General features: G+C 47.7%; 1 protein-coding gene across 3 annotated transcripts in view; it reads left to right on the forward strand.

Annotated features, from left to right (window-relative positions):
- Window positions 1-8,258, forward strand: part of CDIP1 (cell death inducing p53 target 1) — a 99,876-nt gene extending 91,618 nt beyond the window's left edge. For all 3 annotated transcript variants that reach the window (XM_068243592.1, XM_068243590.1, XM_068243591.1), the window contains exon 5: window positions 1,244-8,258. In XM_068243592.1, the coding sequence (XP_068099693.1) occupies window positions 1,244-1,355 (112 nt within the window). In that variant the 3' untranslated portion in view covers window positions 1,356-8,258. The remainder of the gene's footprint in view (window positions 1-1,243) is intronic.
- Window positions 8,259-19,779: the final 11,521 nt, after the last annotated feature.

The raw sequence follows: 19,779 nt of genomic DNA on the forward strand, positions 1-19,779 counted from the left end.
GTGTCCAAAGTTCAAGTAATCATGTAATTGAATCAGTGCAGGCCACAAGTAGGTATATCGTATAGTTCCACCATGCTTCACATCTGAGGTATCAGGCCAATAAAAGAGAATTCCAGCATCTAAAAGGAAAAAGGCTTACCAGCGAATAACAACCCACGTTATACGGTTGTATACATAGCATGAGACTCCCAGTGGTCACAGAACTGTTCCTATCTTTAACTGCATAGTCCAGATAGCATCGGTGTAAGATCGATGATATATCATAAAAATGATAGAAAACAGCAGTACTAAGTGTAGACCGCTTTATAAAGGATTAATGAACCATAAAAAGAGTACAGGCAGTCCCCGGTTAACGAACGAGATAGGGACTGTAGGTTCGTTCTTAACCTGAATCTGTTCTTCAGTCGGAACATTGTGCTATCTCTGTCCTCTGTACCTCCTCTGTGCCTCCAGTGTCGTCCTCTGTTCCCCCCCCATGCCTCCAGTGTCCTCCTCTAAGCCTCCAGTGTCCCCCTCTGTGTAACCTCTGCCCTCTGTTCCTCCTCTGTGCCCCCAGTGTCCTCCTCTGTGCCCCCCTGGGCCTCCAGTGTCCTCCTCTAAGCCTCCCAGTGTCCCCCTCTGTGTAACCTCTGCCCTCTGTACCTCCTCTGTGCCTCCAGTATCCTCCTCTGTGCCCTACTGTGCCTCCAGTGTCGTCCTCTATGCCCCCCTGGGCCTCCAGTGTCCGCTAAGCCTCCAGTGTCCCCCTGTGTCACCTCTGCCCTCTGCACCTGCTTATACAAGTTTAAAAGCCAGTTTGTCTTTGATTTTTTTTAAATTGATTTTCTCAAAAACTACCAATTTGAAAAAAAATGTTTTGACTTGTTCCCATGGAAACAGAGAATCCATGCTGTTCGTATCGGCGTGTCGTTCGTAAGTCGGGCGTTCGTAAGTCGGGGACTACCTGTACTCACATGTACAGGGCCCAAATAGAGCGTGTATACTGGGCCAGTGGCAGGAACAAGAATATGAGGTGTCGCTCGTCTCCTTCCTTACACAACCCTATCTGACTGCATTCTCCAGATTTATTCTGGGGCCACGTGTGAAACTCCCAGTTAGATTCACACTAATCAGAATATACTTCTTGTCCTATTAGTTAGGGTTGCATTGGGGATCCTCCAGCGACCTGAGAGGTAGAGTTCGATAGCTTATAGTCCTTTTTTGGAAATGTTTTTATCTTTTTGGTTTTTGTTTCCCTTTTCAGGTGTGACTTTGGCTGCTGTCTCATCCCCTGCATGATCAACGATCTGAAAGATGTGACCCACAGCTGCCCCAACTGCAAGGCCTACATCTACACCTACAGAAGAATGGGCTAGGAGGATCTCATGGGGTTCCTCTCCGTCCAACTAAGTCCATCTTGAAGCTACAATCTCATCTCCACCTCCGTCCAATCATCACCACTATAAAAAGCTGTGAAATGAACCTTCAGATATGGCTGGGTTACATGTTTCATTGGACCTTATCGGGGGCCATATTCAGCACTTAATATCACTAACCTCTGCATGGATCCATTCGAGGAAAAAAATTGATCTCGAAGCCCAATCTCTTGCCAGCCTTCTCCCACACAGAAGATTTTTAGATGGTTGCGGATGTGTGGCAGGGCAAAAGCTTGGATATTTTTGGTCTATTTCAATTTTTGGACATTGACAGAGGATACCCGGAATATAAACCAGATAAAAAATTTTATCACCTGTAATATGAAGGATGGGAATAATTTCAGATTGATGCCCCTTGTCCATAGGGTATCTTCTGGTGGTTCTTTTTCTATCTGAGCATACTGAAGATCTTGATATAGAAGACTAGCGTTTGCTTAGTTTGAGAAAGTCAACATGTGAAAAATAATGATTTTTAGATAGGCAAGGAGTGGGATTTACATAATGGATACAGTAAGATAGGTCTTCACCAATGGTGTCTTCTCGTCCCGTGTACGGTGGCTTTGATGACCTCAACTGAAGTGTGACTTTGAAGGCTTGTTCAGCTGTTGTATTGAGATTTCCGTTATTCAGGTCTTACGCTCAGTTTCCGGAGTCTTTTGGCCCAGTTTAGTCTCTGACGACTATGCCTGTCGATGGCCACTGCGCAATCGTACGGCACATGTACATGACACTCCCGGCGATGGGAGCGTGATCGAAGACGCTTGTGGCCAGGGCCATGCTGGTCATCGACTGGCTGAGTCGCCAGACACAAAACTGGGTCACTGAGGGGGACCGGAGGATCGGTTTGTCCCGGCGTGGGTACAGCGCGGCTCCGGGGGGCTGGTAGAAAACCCAGGTAAGTTAAATTGGCTTTTTTTTTTAAATAGTTTTTGGTTCCGTTGAGTAGTAATCTGCCTAAAGTGGAACTATCACCTAGTTTGTCACTAATAATATTTAAAACCAAATAAAACTTGTAGGCCCCACTGCTCTCTTTGCAGACTATGGAGCCTGGACAAGTACTTGTTCGCCCCAATGCCCATCGGGCAGTGTAACGTGTGCAGTATGTACAAGATGTTGGTACTCGACGCCACCTGGGCCCAAACCTAAACACAATGTGAATATGTATAGGTCCTTCCCCAGGGCGGGGCATATTGACCTATATTCTTTCTACTGTTCCATTGGTTTGCAGATTGAGCAAGCGCTGCCTGGCTTCTGGCTAGGCTGAGCACTTTAAATTGAACAGAGAGCAGTGGGGCAGCATAAGTGAAAATGTCCACTTTGAGTGTCCTAATTTCCCGTAGAATATCTGTTTTTAATGGTGAGGGCATGCACTGCCTAGTTCTAATCAATGGGTATAGGACTAGGAGGAACAGAAATCTGTGCTGCAGTCCTAGCAACTGGGGGTAGAAAGACCTTGCTTAAAGGAAACCCGCAGCTAGAGGGATAAGGAGGCTGCCATATTTATTTCCTTGTAAACGATGCCAGTTGCCTGGCTGTCCTGTTGATCTTCTGGCATAAGTAGTGTGAGTCAAAACTCTGAAACAAGCATATGGCTAATCCAGTAAAACTTGAGTCAACTGACTCGGAGTACACGATCTGCTGCATGCTTATTCAGGGACTATGGCTAAAAGTATTAGAGACACAGGATCAGGAGGACTGCCAAGCAGCTGGTATTGTTTAAAAGGAAATCAATATGGCAGTCTCCGTATCGCTCTCACCTCGGGTTCCCTTTAAGGAAAACAGGAAGAGTGGCCAGAGTCGTGCTGAACTAGAAAGCATTAGATCTGTTTGTATAAAGTTTACTAAGGGTCAAGTCACTGAGTCCCCAGCAACTAGCAACGACTGTTAGCCAGTGCTGGCAAATCATAGTTAAAGTAGGGACTAGTTGTAGCTACTAGTTGCTGTGATTGGTGACTAGCTGTTAGTGGCTCTAAAGCCTAACATGGGCTAGTAAACTTGTAGGAATGGCAAGGCTACCGCTGAGCAGTCATGCTGTCCCTAAAATGCCCTCGCCTCTTACTTTTGAGGGCTCCCCCTCACACGATGTAGTCCTCTTTCTGTCCTGTGTTGCTTTACTGCCCGGCAGCAGTTGTAACTTTTCTACGTGTGGCAATTAGGATGGGAATCCAGACAGACCTTGTTGGTTTCACAGGTGAGTATATTTTATAACCTTTCCAGCAGCAGAGGACACAGATCTCACCAATCATCCTTGCAATGCATGGAGACCGATGGCAGCACTTTGCACTACAAGCCAACCCCCAGCGGCTGCCTTTGCCCCCTCACGCCCCTCCTCACCTCCTCAGATTGTTCCATTTTGCTCCATTTCACGGGAGGGACTTTGCTTCTCTTGGATCTCATTATAGTGGCCCTGAACCGTACACTCCGTGGAGTCATCCATTTTGTGAGCGACATGAAACCGATTCACATCATCGGTCCCTCAAAGCGAGTCATTAAAAGGGGGGTTGTGGCCCACAGCGCCCTTTTCATGCCTTCAGCTTTGTGCACTCTGGCGTTCTACGTCCTTAGGTATATAATTAAGCTTTGCTTTAAAATGGCCACCTATGGTATGTAGGGAGCAGGTCTATTTATTGGTCATTTCCACCCAAAACTAAATTGTCTCGAGAGATGCTGGGACGCTCACTGACTTCTTGTATCTAGGAGGGTTTGATGCCGAGAGCTCCTTCAGGACATAGAATGACATATCTGCCACGAGCAGGTAGCTCCATTGCAATTGGTGATGGGTGAAAAAAATATTCTGATTGGTTTCGTCTGGGAGGGGTAAGTCCAGGTCGGCAAATCGCTAAACTCTGCCAGTTAATAAAAGCACAGACGTTTCTTCTATTTCATCCAGCTTTATGGAGATTCTGCTGCTCACTCCAGCTTGTCACTGATTCCTGCATGATTGCCCCTCAACCCCTCTCTTCTGACTGCTTACCCTGTCTTCTCTCCATTTAGACAGCACGAGTCATCAGAAGGAAGGGATAAGGAGTGATCTCGTCACAGCAAATTGACTCTGCTACTCTGTAGCTGATTGGAACCGCAGAAATTTCAGATGGCTGAATAAGACAATGGATTTACATGCATGGCTCCACTACAGGCCATAAACCTGCCCAGTTAATGTACGGTGTGTGAACGACCTTTCTCAGATGTGCCATCACTCTTTGAGGTTACGGTGGCAGACAGGCGGAGTGGTTCTAGAGTGCAGAAACCCCAAGATATAAGAAGGGGGTGAATAGTGATGGTCATGTCTAAGAGAAGTATGGGATTCGTTTGATAAGCTGATAGATGTGCTCTGAACCAGGGCTGTGGTGTCGGTACAAAAATCACCCGACTCCTCAATTTATGAAACTACCGACTCCAGGTACCCAAAATTGCTCCGACTCCTTCGTCTAATACTTACCAGGGCTGTGGAGTTGTTACAGAAATCATCCGAATCCTTTGTTTATGAAACCGACGACTCCAGGGGCGTGCCTGTTATTCAGCCGCCGGAAGATTTGGGCAAAGGGTAAAGCCGAAAAACTTCTCACCCTGCTCCTGTACAAGTCCCGGTGGCATTAATTACTACTCCCCCTTCAAGCTGCCATGGATAGTGGGGGAAAGACGTCATTTGGCTTCCACCTATTGCTGCGCCCAAATCTTCTGCGCTCTGCTTCAGGAACCCAAAATTGTTTGACTCCACAGCCCTGCTCTGATCAGAGACATCACCAAAACTAACCATGCTTCTCCATGACATGACCATCACTGGTGGCGATGGATCCAACTTGTGGACCTCTGCTTAGAAAGATTACACTAGTTTTGGTGGAATGACCCCATAAGTCATGTAGATTAAGAAGTGTGTGTGTGTATATATAAAAGCAAAAAATATGAGATATATTACAGAAGTTGCTTTGAATGGATATTTTCAGTCTAGAAGCCTGTTTCATGTAACCTGTACAGCTGCGTCACCAGTGGACGGGTCCTGCCGCGACGACCTCCTCCTCTGACGTGATGTCGCCCTCGTCACACTACTGTCTTTCTTACCCGGTGAGAGTGACGTTCTCGCAGTGCTTTAGTAACACACTGGACTAATTTTTCTCAGGTTTGCTGGTCGATCGTCGCGTGTGGCCATATGATTTTTTCTTTTTTTCTTTTCTTTGGCTGGAAAAATCGCTTACAAGTCGATCTGCTATATATTTGAAGTTTTCTCTTATATGTTTGCAGTATGAAGGCTGTAAAAAAATAAAACGAACAGACCTGTCCTCGGGCAGCTTGTTTTTCTGGATATTGCTATCCGTTTCATAAGCTGGTGTCTTACATGGAATTATTGCACGTTAGTCCTCATCGGGGGGTTCCTGCCGCAATATGCTAAGGACTAATACAGCCCCGGCTGGAGCCGCCATCATGTTACATTCTCTGTCGTTTTATGTGAATGGAACGCCGCCGGACACGTTTCACATTGTAAGGCAGTTCCGTAGATATCGCTTCTCCTGCTTTATCATGGCTGTATAGGCTCTTTTTAAAGGGGTTTTCTTACATTTTGGATTTAAAAAATTGCTTAAAGTGAACCAGAGGCGAAGCACCCTTGTGTATTTTACCATAGAAATCAGTGGGAACATTAGAGAAAACATTTACCATGCTCTCTGTTCCATCCTCACTGCTAAAAGTGTCTGTTATCTAGCTGAGATAAGAATCCCGGGCTGAGCATTGAGTCTGGCTTTGCTATAATGACTCAGCTATAATGATTCCTGAGCACAGCCAGCAGGGGGCAGGCTTGGACTTGAAGACAGCAAAGAACACAGTCTCAGCTATAATTATTCTGTAGCAAAGCCAGACCGACTGCTTAGTCGGGATTCTTATCTTAGAGGTGATAACAGGCAAATTAAACAGAGAACAATGTAACAAAGAGCAGATTAGGTGTTTACTGTCATGTTCCCACTGATTTATAAGGTAAAATACATGAGGTTGCTTCATCTCTGGTTCTCTTTAAACTAAACCAGATGGTGGGTCAATTGAGATACGGGCATCATGCTTGAATGCGTGCTGTTCTTTTTATATGCACATATTCCAAACACTTGTGCCTCCCTTTTACGCGTGCGTCTTACACATTTGCCCATCTTTTTACGTGTGCGTCCCACACGCTAAGCCCACTCTTTACGCATGCATCCCACACCAAACTCCCTCTTTATGCGTGCGTCCAACACACTAAGCCCTCGCTTTACGAGTGCGTCCCACACACTCCTTCATTGCACACACACATCCTCTTTCCTCCAGACACTTCTCCGCACCTTCATTGCACAAGCCCACTCTCTTCCCTCCAGACGATTTTCCGCCCCTTTATTGCACACGCCCACCCTCTTCCCTCGAGATGCTACTCCGCCCCTTCATTGCACACGCCCACCCTCTTCCCTCGAGATGCTACTCCGCCCCTTCATTGCACACGCCCACCCTCTTCCCTCGAGATGCTACTCCGCCCCTTTGTAGTGCGCACCCACCCTCTTTCCTCCAGATGCTACTCCGTCCCTTTGTTGTGCACACCCACTCTCTTCCCTCCAGACGCTACTCTTCTCTTTCATTGCACACGTCTACCCTCTTCTTTCCAGATGCTACTTCGCCCCTTTGTTGCACATGCCCATCCTCTTCCCTCCAGACACTTCTCCGCACCTTCATTGCACAAGCCCACTCTCTTTCCTCGAGATGCTACTCCGCCCCTTCATTGCACACGCCCACCCTCTTCCCTCGAGATGCTACTCCGCCCCTTCATTGCACACATCCACCCTCTACCCTCCAGATGCTACTCCGCCCCTTCATTGCACATGCCCTCCCTCTTCCCTCCAGATGCTATTCCGCCCCTTCGTTGCACATGCCCACCCTCCTCCCTCCAGATGCTACTCCGCCCATTCGTTGCACATGCCCACCCTCCTCCCTCCAGATGATACTCCACCCCTTCATTGCACATGCCCATCCTCTTCCCTCCACATGCTACTCAGCCCCTTTACTGTACATGCACTTCTGCAGACACCCTGCCCCTTCTTTGTACATGCACCTTCCCCCAATAACTTTGCCATTCCTTCGGTAAGAGTTAAAACACGAAACAGAATGCATGTAAGACAATGCTCAGTGCTGGAGGCTTGAAAAGATCTTGTATATGAAGGAGCTATGACTGCCCTGCCTTACAGTATGAAATGTTACCCCATGTTGTGCTTGCACCAGAATGCAGATTAGAGACCACATCTGCAGATCGGATAAATACCGCCGTCCTGCTTCGATATTTGCATCTCTGCTATTGGTTGACTTTTAAGGAACTGTAATGATTTATGTAGCAGCATGCTGCCTTTAATGCTCATTTGTCACCAGGCAAACTCTGGCGGCCATTTTGAGGTCCGACGCCTCAAATTCCACCACATGAAAAATGGCTGCCTCAGGCGGGTCCAGGTTGCCTGCACAATGGCTGTATAACGTGCTGCCACCCACTAATGACAGATTCTGTGTGAGCAGCACCCACAGGCTTCGTGGTGCTGTGTGCAGCTGTCCCTGATTGGACAGAGCACAGTTCCGCCCACACAAATGGCACCGCCTTTGTGACAAAAAAAAAAACTAGGCGTGGCAGCTGCTTGGCTGAGTAGATGTTACCATGGAAACGTGTGGCACCACCAGCACCCATAACGCTCCAGTAGTTTTTTTTTGTTGTATATTTTGCCAAGTTTAACCTCATGTGACCTTGTCGCTTGCCACAACCCGCCCTAACCCCTCCCCTTGTGGCAGCCGATTGCTAACTGTGAAATGTTTTATTTATTAGAATGTTGCATTAAAACACTACAAATCAAATGGTGACGGACTGGTGTGGTTACTATTTTATCTTGATGCTCGTGTAATCACAAAAACTCATGAACTGTAATCAAGGTAGAGGGCCAGCAGTAACCGTGTAGAAGCCTAAAACAGAACTCTTGCCCAGGACAGAAGGAAAACCGAGAGAAATCCGCCCTGGATGTGTTTAGAGAGTTTAGCCTGTCTAATTCCCTCATCTGTAACTAATCACACGTTGTAATTTGATCTGTCAGCTGGCTGCCTCGGCAGAGCAGCTAATTTGAAAGCACGGGATGTTAACCCTATGTCTGCTTTTATAAAAAAAAGCAGGAAATAGACACACTGCAGGATTAGTATCAGCTGTAACAAAAATGTTTTCGTTTATATGCTGTTGCTTATCTTTTAGAGCAGAGGAGAAGTTCTGAGTTCAGGTCCGCTTTAAAGAGGGACTTTACAGAACGTGGTAGGGTGGGAAAAAAAATAAATGGAGACGTAAAGTAAGTAGTTAAATAATAGATGGATTGATCAGGAATTGATTGCTACTCCCAATCAGTAGCTGACCTCTTTCCTATTTGAAATCTTTTCTTAGGGCCCTTTTCCACTAGCAATCGCAATCACAAATCACAAACGCCAGTGATTGCGATTGCGATTTTTCATTAATTCTGTTATGCGATTGCGATTTGCATTATCATTGTAAAAATCGCACCAGCAAGCGATTGCGATTTGCGATTAGCGATTTCCAAATCGAATCACTGTAGTGGAAAATACTTCTCGTGATTTCTATGATAAAGTAACAACAATAGCGATTTAAAAATCACTAGCGATTTGCGATTTTGCGATTTCGCAATCGCTCTAGTGGAAAAGGGCCCTTAGGGCCCTTTTCCACTAGCAATCGCTAGCGTTCGCGCTAAACGCTAGCGATTGCTGAATCGCAAGTGCAGGAAACTTCCCGGCGATTGCGTTCACGATTTTGCTATGCAATGCACTGCATAGCAAAATCGCGGCAAAGGTCGCTCCGCGGTGCGATCGCGTTTGAGTCAAAAACGAATCGCGGTAGTGGAAATTACCTACCGCGATTCCTATGTTAAAAAGCAAACCGTAGCGATTTCAAAATCACTAGCGGTTTGCGATTTTGCGATTCAGCATCGCAAACGCCGCTAGTGGAAAAGGGCCCTTAAAGTGGATCCGAGGTGAACTTTTACTCATTGCAGAATTGGGTTCCTTTCCTATAGTTTATAGGGCATTCCTCAAGCCAAATACTTTTTTGTTTTAATACTCTAATTCCCTATAAACTAAATAAGCCACGCCCACAGGTTTTCAGAGAGCCTTGGCAGTAGCAAGGGCTCATGGGAGCTCAGTCTGGGCAGGAGGAGGAGGAGGTGTTACTAGCCATTGAGTTCAGAGGCAGAGGGGAGGAGGGAGGAGGAGAGGGGATTAGGCTAAGTGCTGAAGATGCAGATAAGCCTGCCTCTGTGTAATGTTTACAAACAACATGGCTGCTGTCATTGTATCACAGGAAGAAATAACCATAAACTATTGAAGCTGTTTGCAGTTACATTTGCCGTGTAAACTGTCTAAACTTTAGATAAGGTATATAGACAAGTTACTTGTTATAGTTCGTATTTCATCTCGAATGCGCTATTTTCTCGAATAGGTCTTCAGAGTGGTCTGTTTTTTTGCAATTTGGTGAAACCCCTCCCACAGTGTGATGTCATGACCATGGGCCTGACCGTTTGCTGTCTGTGAACCTCGTTGCATTGTGGGAAATAACACAAGCAAGCGATATCTCCCTCTGTGCATACATTATTTAAAGGAAGAAAAAAAAGTTGAGTCTATCACATTGTTAGGGGGTGTTGTTGCAGATAATATCAGTTTTTGCTGTTTTGTTTTTTTCCTTGTTTTCCAGTAGTAAAGGAGATGGCCTGCAGGCTCATTGTAGAGCAAACATGAACAAATTACACAGCGAGTATTAAAGGGACTCCCAGCACCTCTCATGGGTATGCCTGGAGACTCCGACCAGTACTGCAAAGTGCTTAAAGGATACCCGAAGTGACATGAGATAGACATGGGTATGTACAGTGCCTTGCACACACATAACTATGCTGTGTTCCTTTTTTTCTTTCTCTGCCTGAAACAGATAAATATCAGGTATGTAAGTGGCTGACTCAGACAGGAAGTGACTACAGTGTGACCCTTGCTGATAAGAAATTCTCCCTTTTATCTCTTTCTTGCTCTCAGATGTCATTTTCTGCTAGGAAAGTGTTTTATAGTTGGAATTTCTTATCAGTGAGGGCCACATTGTAGTCACTTCCTGTCTGAGTCAGGATTGAGTCATCCACTTACATACCTGATATTTATTTAACTCTTTCAGGCAGAGAAAGGAACACAGCATAGTTATTTGTGTGCTAGGCACTGTACATACACGTCTATTTCATCATGTCACATGTCACTTCGGGAGTCCTTTAAAGATGCATACTGTTCTGTAGCTTGTGATCTCCTTTCATTTGATTCTTGAATCGCCGTTCTACACCAAATAGTTTTTGTTCGATTTCAATTTAAAAATCGCGGCTGCCATCTTGGCTATATTATAACTTCTGGGTCACCCCTGTCTTCTCTGTTAGAGAAGTGCATCGGTGAATGAAGCAGGAAGAGGAAGTGACACGCATGGCCATTGCAAGAGGCTCCTCCAGAGGGGGCATAGCACGACTTTGTTGGAAGTCGTCTGGTTTAAAGGCATGTCCATGGGAGGTGCTCGGAGTCCCTTTAATCATTTCTTGATCTTCTATTTTGCAATGTAGTCATTTTTTCACCATACTAATATATTTCTGTAAAGTTCATCTTTAGAGTTTCTCTTTGAGGCTCGGCTCACAGTGTTGCGGTGTAACGCAGCTTGCCGCTCTGCAATGCACCGCCTATGCAATGTTACAGTGTGGCGGGAGCGTTGCGGTATAACGGTTTGCGGCGTCGCAATGCACCACTGTCCTGTTCCGCTGCATTCCTGCTGTCACAGAGAACTCAGCAGCCACTGTAAGGGGGGCATACATCAGGCGACTTGGCGGCCGATCGACCATCCGATTCGATGATTATAATCGTATTGGATGAAAATCGGTTCCGCCAAGTGAGTGCCCGACCGACAATGCGACAAATTTCGGGACAAAAATGAATCGCATTCTCAATCATGCATGCTACAAGATGTTGGGCCGACTTGCTCGCTCGGGTGCGCGGCGGGAACGGCATGTCATTTAGCGACGAATGCGATGAAACCCCCAGCGCTGTTCCCCCTACTGAAGAATGTGCCCCGTGTAAAGTATACCTGTCCGCGGCCTCCAGTTGCCCCCCGCTGCTTCAGGCACTTTCTCCTCTTACACATAAACGCACGCCCCACGTGGTTTCCTTGTACGGGCACGCGTGTGACGTCACTAGGAAACTACTTGGGGCACGCGTGTCTGCCGTGGAGGTATCCCGGAAACCAGCGAGGGCCGCGGAGAGGTGATACATTTACATTAGGGGTGCCCGGCATCGGGGAGGCGGATGTGTGGCGCACAAGGCTGATTCCGGATTTGAGCATGAAATTGATGGGGAATCGGCCTGCAGTGTATGGGAAGCTGACAGATCTCTCATCAGATTTGATTAGAGAGATTTGTCTCTTGGTCGAATCTGCCCATACACCTCTAGATGTATGGCTACCTTAAAGGAGTTATCAGGCAAAAAATAATAAAACAAGCGCTACTTACCCGGGGCTTCCTCCAGCTCCAAGCATGTCCCTTGCCGCAGCTCTCCCCGCAGCCGTTTGCCGCAGCTCCGTCCCGGTCCCTGGCGATGACGTCAGGCCTGTTCTGCGCCTGCGCGAGCGGCGCTGTCAATCACCACCATGTGGACCGGAGGACGGCCTGACGTCATCGCCGGGGACCGGGACGGAGCTGCGGCAAACGGCTGCGGGGAGAGCTGCGGCGAGGGACGTGCTTGGAGCTGGAGGAAGTCCCAGGTAAGTAGCGCTTGTTTTATTATTTTTTGCCTGATCACTCCTTTAGGCTCCCTGCACACTGCAAATCCGTTTTCCGATTCCGTTTCCGATTTTCCTTGAATACATTCAACAGAAAAACGGATCAAAAAACGCAGCATGCAGTTAAGATTAAAAATCTGAATCGGAATCGGATGTAAAAACAGATTAAAAAGCGGAATCGGAATCTGAAATGCATGCAGTGTGCAAGAGGCCTTAAAGGGGCACTATGGTGAAAAATTGTAAAATTTAAAATATGTACAAACAGACAAATAAGTAAAATGAGCCATAAATTACTTTTCTCCTATGTTGCTGTCACTTACAGTAGGTAGTAGAAATCTGCCAGAACCGACATGTTTTGGACTAGTCCATCTCTTCATGGGGGATTCTCAGCAAGGCTTTTATTCTCTATAAAGATATATTCCCTAAATAGGATTTAAACAATGATGCTGGCCAGCTTCCCTGCTCGCTACACAGTTTTTTGGCAGTTGGATGGAGCGTCTGCCATTCACTAAGTGCTTTTGAAAATAAATCCCTGAGAATGCCCCCATGAAGAGATGGACTAGTTCAAAACCTGTTGCTTCTGTCAGATTTCTACTACCTACTGTAAGTGACAGCAAGATAGGAGAAAAGTAATTAATGGCTCATTTTACCCTGGAAAAAATGTACTTATTTGTTTGTTTACACATATTTTAAATGTTACAATTTGTTGCCATAGTGCTCCTTTAAAGGACTTTTTTTTTGTTGGTTTTTAGTGGGCACTGTTTACATTAGTACAATGGAATGTGTGTTATTGATAAGACTTTCTGGTGAATGTTCACTATTTCTACAGCTGGTCCCTGACAGCTGCCGACTCCTCTTTAGCAGGCTGTCTTGTTAGAAAACCCTCAGCCAATTATATTTCCCTGCTGTGGGTTGCCATGGAAACCCCTCCTGTTTGCTCCCACTTCCTCTTAGGACAGTATTAGCTGCTCAACAGAGAGAAAAACAAGGTTATCTGTACAGGGATCAATACTCTGCTGTCACCTGAAAAAAATGCAAAACTTTGGTTTGGGTGAGGACGGTTTATAATGTGTATGGAACTTTATAGCGGACCTGAACTCAGAACTTCCTTTATGCTCTAAAAGATAAGCAGCAGCATAATAACCTTTAGAGAAAAACATTTTCTTGTTACAGCTGATACAAATCCTGCAATAAATCTGCAGTGTGTCTACCTCCTGCTTTAATGGTAGTAGACAGAGGGCTAACATCCTGTTTACAAATTAGATACTTTGCCAAGGCAGCCATCTGACACAGTTAAGAGATCAAATTACATTTGTGATTAGCCACAGATGCGGGGGTATTAGGCTAAACTGAGCCCTGAAGGTAAATATTGCCACACGCTGCTGCACCTGCACAGCCAGCGCTGGATCTCCGACGCTTAAGAGGACAGGGGAAGACTCATTGGGATCCTGATGCAAGTTCCCCAAGGGCTGTTTTTTTTTTTTTTTTTTTTAATTATGCAGGATGACTGCATAATTTATTGAGCACTAAAAGGACAACGCGTTTCACAGGTCTTTGTCAGCTTCATCATGTCTTTCAAAAAAGGGCCAGCAACCATGAGTATCTAGATCTTAGAAGTGCTCATCTTTTACACAGACCTGAAGAAGCAAAGGCCTGTAAAACGTACAGTCCTTTTAGTGCTAATAGATTATGCAGTCATCCTGATCCTCGTTTTCTTCAGGAGAGGTAAGATTACATACTCTCCTTCTCCAGTTTTGATTGGCCACTTTTACTACAGCTCCTCATCTGTACTGGTTGATCCTGAGGAAGTGGGCAGTGGCTCACAAAACGCTTTGCTAGTGTGGTTCTTGCCTCCTTTTGCTTCTACCCTTTATTTGTAGGAACCCAGTCCCCAGCTTGCTTGCACCTAGTCTCAGTTTCTACCTTTTTCAGAGAGTGACCACATCTAGATACATCTAAAAAACACTCAAGTGGAGATAGGTAGAGATGGCTTGAACCTCTGATTTTAAGTTCGCGAACCTTGACCGCCAACTTCTGCAAAAGTTCGCATTTGCGCAAACCGCAATAGACTTCAATGGGCAGGCAAACTTTAAAAACTACAAACACTGTTTCTGGCCACAAAAGTGATGGCACAAAAGTGATGGAAAAGATGTTTCAAGGGGTCTAACACCTGGAAGGGGGCATGGCGGAGTGGGATACATGCCAAAGGTCCCTGGGAAAATTAGGGATTATAACGCTGCAGTGCGTCAAATCTGTAAAGAGCAGAAATCACATTGCATTCCTAAATTGGAGGCATAAAGTGCTTGAAAGCATCTTGGGTCGTGTATACATGAATCAGGGAGTGTAATTAGTGTACTGCTTCACACTGACACACCAAACTCACTGTGTAACGCACCGCAAACAGCTGTTTGTTTAGTGACGGCCGTGCTGGAGTTGTGCACACCGTGGCCAGAATGTAGGCCATATGGTTGCTGGGCTGTGGTAGCTCAATGGCAGACTGTCCAGCTGATCAAATTTGGTCTGTCCACAATGAAGCAACAACCTTATTATCTTGGGTGAGGTGTGCCCCCCAACACACTCATATAGCCGGCGGTCATTGCTTCATTGTGATACGAAAGCCCCTTCACTGCAGCAAGGTAATGATCACGAAGAGGGATGGGCACATGTACATGCCTTTTGTTTTTTTGTTGCAGCTGCCCGCAGTGCAGCCAGAAAAATTAGGCAGGCATGTACACGCACCAGAAAAATTATAGTGGCTGCTGCTCGCAGCGGCCTTAAAAATTCAGGAATCTGACTGGAGTCCTGGACCCTGTTGGTGGTGGCGGAGAAAGCAGCCAGCAGGCAGAGATGCTGTGTGTGGGGACTGACTTAGTCTTTGGGCGGGCAGTAGCCCTCCGGGATCCATGCCTCATTCATTTTGATAAAGGTGAAGTACTGAACACTGTCATGACTTAGGCGACTTCTCTTCTCTGTGACAATGCCTCCAGCTGCGCTGAAGGTCCTTTCTGACAGGACGCTTGCGGCAGGGCAGGAGAGAAGTTAGATGGCAAATTGGGACAGCTCTGGCCACAGGTCAAGCCTGCGCATCCATTAGTCCAAGGGTTCATCGCTGTTCACAGCAGTGTCTACATCCACACTTAAGGCCAGGTAGTCGGCTACCTGCCGGTCCAGGCGTTGGTGGAGGGTGGATCCGGAAGGGCTAAGGCGAGGTGTTGGACTAAAGAACGTCCGCATGTCCGACATCACACTGAGATCGCTGGAGTGTCCTGTCCTTGCCTGCGTGGACTGGTGAGGAGGAGGAGGATTACTGCCAGTGGTACCTTTATTCCATTGTGCTGTGACATCACCCTTAATCGCACTGTAAAGCATACTTGCCAGCTTGTTGTGCAAGTTCTGCATCCTTTCTGCCTTCTGTTGATTTGGTAACATCTCCGCCACGTTGTGCCTGTACCGAGCGTCTAGTAGTGTGGCCACTGAGTACAGGTCATTCCCCTTGAGTTTTTTTTTTATACGGGGGTCTCTCAACATGCTGGACAGCATAAAAGACCCCATCTGCACAAAGTTGGATGCTGACCTACTAGTCATCTCCTCTTGTTCTTCCTCAGTGATGTCCGGTAAGTTCTCCTCCTCCCCCAGCCACGAACAATACCACAGTAAAGGTGAGCAGCACAAGCCCCCTGCGTCGCCTGCTGCGGTTGTTCTTCCGCATCCTCCTCCTTAAAAAAAAAAACACCTTCCTCATCTGACTCTTCTTCCCCAGATGACTCCTCCTCCCCCCTCCTCTGTGCTGCCACAGGTGTTGATGACAAATTTGGTTCTGGTCGTGATGGTTCCCAAAACTCTTCCTGTTCACGCTGCTCTACAGCTTGATCCACCACGCTACGCCCGGCACGCTCCAGGAAGAAAACATATGGGATCAAGTCGCTGATGGCGCCTTCACTGCGACTCACCAGTTTTGTCACCTCCTCAAACGGATGCATGAGCCTGCAGGCATTACGCATGAGTATCCAGTACCTCAGCAAGAAAATCCCCAGCTCCCCAGAGCCTGCTCTAGCACCGTAGCTGTACAGATACTCGTTGACGGCTTTCTCCTGTTGCAGCAGGCGGTCAAACATGAGAAGCGTTGAATTCCAGCGAGTCGGGCTATCGCAAATCAAGCGCCTCACCGGCAAGTTGTTTATCTGCTGAATATCGGTCAAGCGCGCAATGGCCGTGTAGGAACGCCGGAAATGCCCACACACCTTCCTGGACTGCTTAAGGACCTCCTGTAAGCCTGAGTACTTACACACAAATCTTTGGATTATTAGATTCAGCACATGTGCCATGCAGCATACATGTGTCAACTTTCCCAAACTCAAAGCCGAAATGAGATTGCTGCCATTGTCACACACCACGTTGCCAATCTCCAGTTGGTGTGGAGTCAGCCACTAATCCACCTGTTTGTTCAGAGCAGCCAGGAGAGCTGCTCCAGTGTGACTTTTGGCTTTGAGGCAAGACATGTCCAAGATGCATGTCACTGCACCTGTGTGACTGCACATTGCTATACCAGCAGTCACTGCATACCTTTCACTGCATCTGTGTGACAACACGCTGTTTTATATACCAGTCAGTGCATACCTTTCACTTGAATGGATGGCAGAATTACCCTCCATAACAGATTCTTGTTATAGGATTTCAAGTGTATTCGTCTCATCATTATACAGCAGTCAGTGTATACCTTTCACTGCATCTGTGTGACTGCACATTGTATTAGTCAAGTCAGTGCATACCTTTCACTTCATTCCCCCCCCCCCAATATGAACAAAACCACAGGCAGAGGCAGGCTACCCAGCAGGTCTGTTTGAAGTCGTGCTGACATAATTTTGTGCGGCCCAGGACCAAAGTACAGTGTTCAAAAGGCACATGCCATCAACTCCCAACATTGTCAGGACGCAGTTGACTAACACAGAACACCTCATCTTCCGCACGGAAGCGTGACATATGTTCCTCCTCCTGCTCTGATTCTGGCACCCTACTTAACACTCAGTCGGCAGCCATCACCAAAGTGCCATCATCCCAAGGCTCAGCCATGTGGAAATTTTTTTGTGTGTCTGCCTCAGATGAGAGCGATGCCATCTGTACTCTCTGCCACCAAAAATTGAGCCGTGGAAAGATCAAGACCCGCGTAGGGACAACTAACTTACGAAGGCACATGAGGAAAAAGCACAAACTGCAATGGGATTACCACCTGAGAAAAAGCAGCACACAAAAGCAAAGCCACACACCGCAGTGGAAGATACCAGGCCACAATTATTTCTTAAAGGTGATACCCAAACTGTCCCGTGATGTTGAATGGCAAGTGGTGCCATCTCTGGCATACAGCGTTGGGTCAAAGGTCTATTTGACCACGGATCCCTGGTCTGCAAAGTACAGTCAATCCTGCCCGAAGACTAAGTCAGTCCCCACACACAGCATCTCTGCCTGCCCGCCGTGTGACTGCCTGCCCCAAGACTAAGTCGGTCCTCACATAGTATCTCTGCCTGCAGGCTGCTTGACTGCCTTCTCCGCCACCACCAACAGGGTCCAAGACTCCAGGTGGATTCATGAATTTTTAAGGCCGCTGCTAACAAAAATAACTTTTCTGGTGCGTGTACATGCCTGCCTAATTTTTCTGGCTGCACTGTGGCTGCAACAACAAAACAAAAGGCAAGTACATGTGTCAATTCCCCTTCGCGATCGTTACCTTGCTGCGGTGAAGGGGCTTGCGTATCACAATGAACTATATGAGTATGTTGGGGGGCACACCTCACCCAAGAGAAGGTCGTTGCTTCATTGTGGACAGACCAAATTCGATCAGCTGGACAGTCACTGTTGTTCTGTCATTCAGCTACCTCAGCCCAACCATATGGGCTTGAAAACCACCATGGCCTGCACTCTTGCCATCGTACGCACCAGTCCAGCACGGCCATCACTACACAAACAGCTGTTTGCCGTGCATTACACAGTAAGTTTGGTCTGTCAGTGTGAAGCAGTACACTACCTGCTGATCCATGCCTACACACGCAAGATGTGGATCCATATCCACTTACCTGGGGCTTCCTCCAGCCCGTGGCAGGCAGGAGGTGCCCTCGCCGCCGCTCCGCAGGCTCCCGGTGGCCGGCCAGGCCGGGCTCTTCTGCGCTCCAATCTGCGCCTCAGGGGGGCACGCCGACGTCATCCGGGCTGTACTGCGCAAGCTCAGTTCTGCGCCTACGCAGTACAGCCCGGAGGACGTCAGCACGCCGGCGTGGGACGCAGAAGAGCCCGACCTGGCAACCGGCCACCACCGGAGCGGCAGCGAGGGCATCTCCTGCCTGCCACGGGCTGGAGGAAGCCCCAGGTAAGTGGATATGGATTTATATTTTTTTTCATACTCCCTGAACCTTCCCTTTAAAAGGAAATAAATATGGCAGCCTCTATCCCTCTCGCTTCAGTTGTCCTTTAACGACTTTAAGCCTTTTTTCATTTGGCCATTCAGTGATCACCGATTGGCTCACAGGGATCACCTGGTAAGGAGCCAATGAAACTGGTTCCTTACCCATCGGAGGAAGCTCAGCTGTCACATGCCAGCAGAGTCTATGGCCGTAGCAAACAGCTCAGGACTGTGGATTTGGTGTAGATTATCACTTCTGTGGTCCTGTGTTGGTTACTAGTAGTGATGGGCAAACATCCAGATGTTTGGGGGGGGTTCGGCCGAACATGCCCCCGATATTCGGCATGTTCGGGCCGAACCCAACCCGAACATGTCCCTTTGGGGCCCCTATAGGGTCCCAGCATAAAATGAGAGCGGGGGGGGGGGGCGGTCGGAAATGCCCTCCCCACTCCTCCCCGCTAAGCTCTCCCTTCTGCTGGACCCTATAAAATTAAATCTAAGTCCCCCGAAGGTACCTTGCAGGCTGGCAGGAGGAGGTCAGGAAGCGGGCAGCCGGAGAGCATAGGCGCTAGTACCATCTGATACTTCCGCCCTCTCTCTGACGCACTTCTTGTTTACATTTGTAAGTCACGTCAAGAGAGAGCAGAAGTACCGCGATGACGTGTACGAGGGTACGCGCCATCTACATGATGATGACACATACCCTCGTACACGTCATCGCGGTACTCCTGCTGTCTCTTGACGCGACTTACAAAAGTAAACAGGAAGTGCGTCAGAGAGAGGGCGGAAGTACCAGATGGTACTAGCGCCTATGCTCTCTGGCTGCCCGCTTCCTGCCCTCCTCCTGCCAGCCTGCAATGTACCTTCGGGGGACTTAGATTTAATTTTATAGGGTCCAGCAGAAGAGAGCTTAGCGGGGAGGGGTGGGGGGCATTTCCGACCCCCCCCCCCCACGCTCGGGGCATGCTCTCCCTTTATGCTGGGACCCTATAGGGGGCTGTGTTCGGCCGAACAAAGAAGGCCTGTTTGGGTTCGGGCAGCGTGGCCGAGCACCATCCCGAACACCATGAGGTGTTCGGGGGTGCCGAACCGAACCCGAACAGGCCAAAATCCGGGCGAACCCGAACAGTGGCGAACACTGTTCGCCC

Source organism: Hyperolius riggenbachi, chromosome 7, assembly GCF_040937935.1.
Source record: "Hyperolius riggenbachi isolate aHypRig1 chromosome 7, aHypRig1.pri, whole genome shotgun sequence".
Taxonomy (NCBI): Eukaryota; Metazoa; Chordata; class Amphibia; order Anura; family Hyperoliidae; genus Hyperolius; species Hyperolius riggenbachi.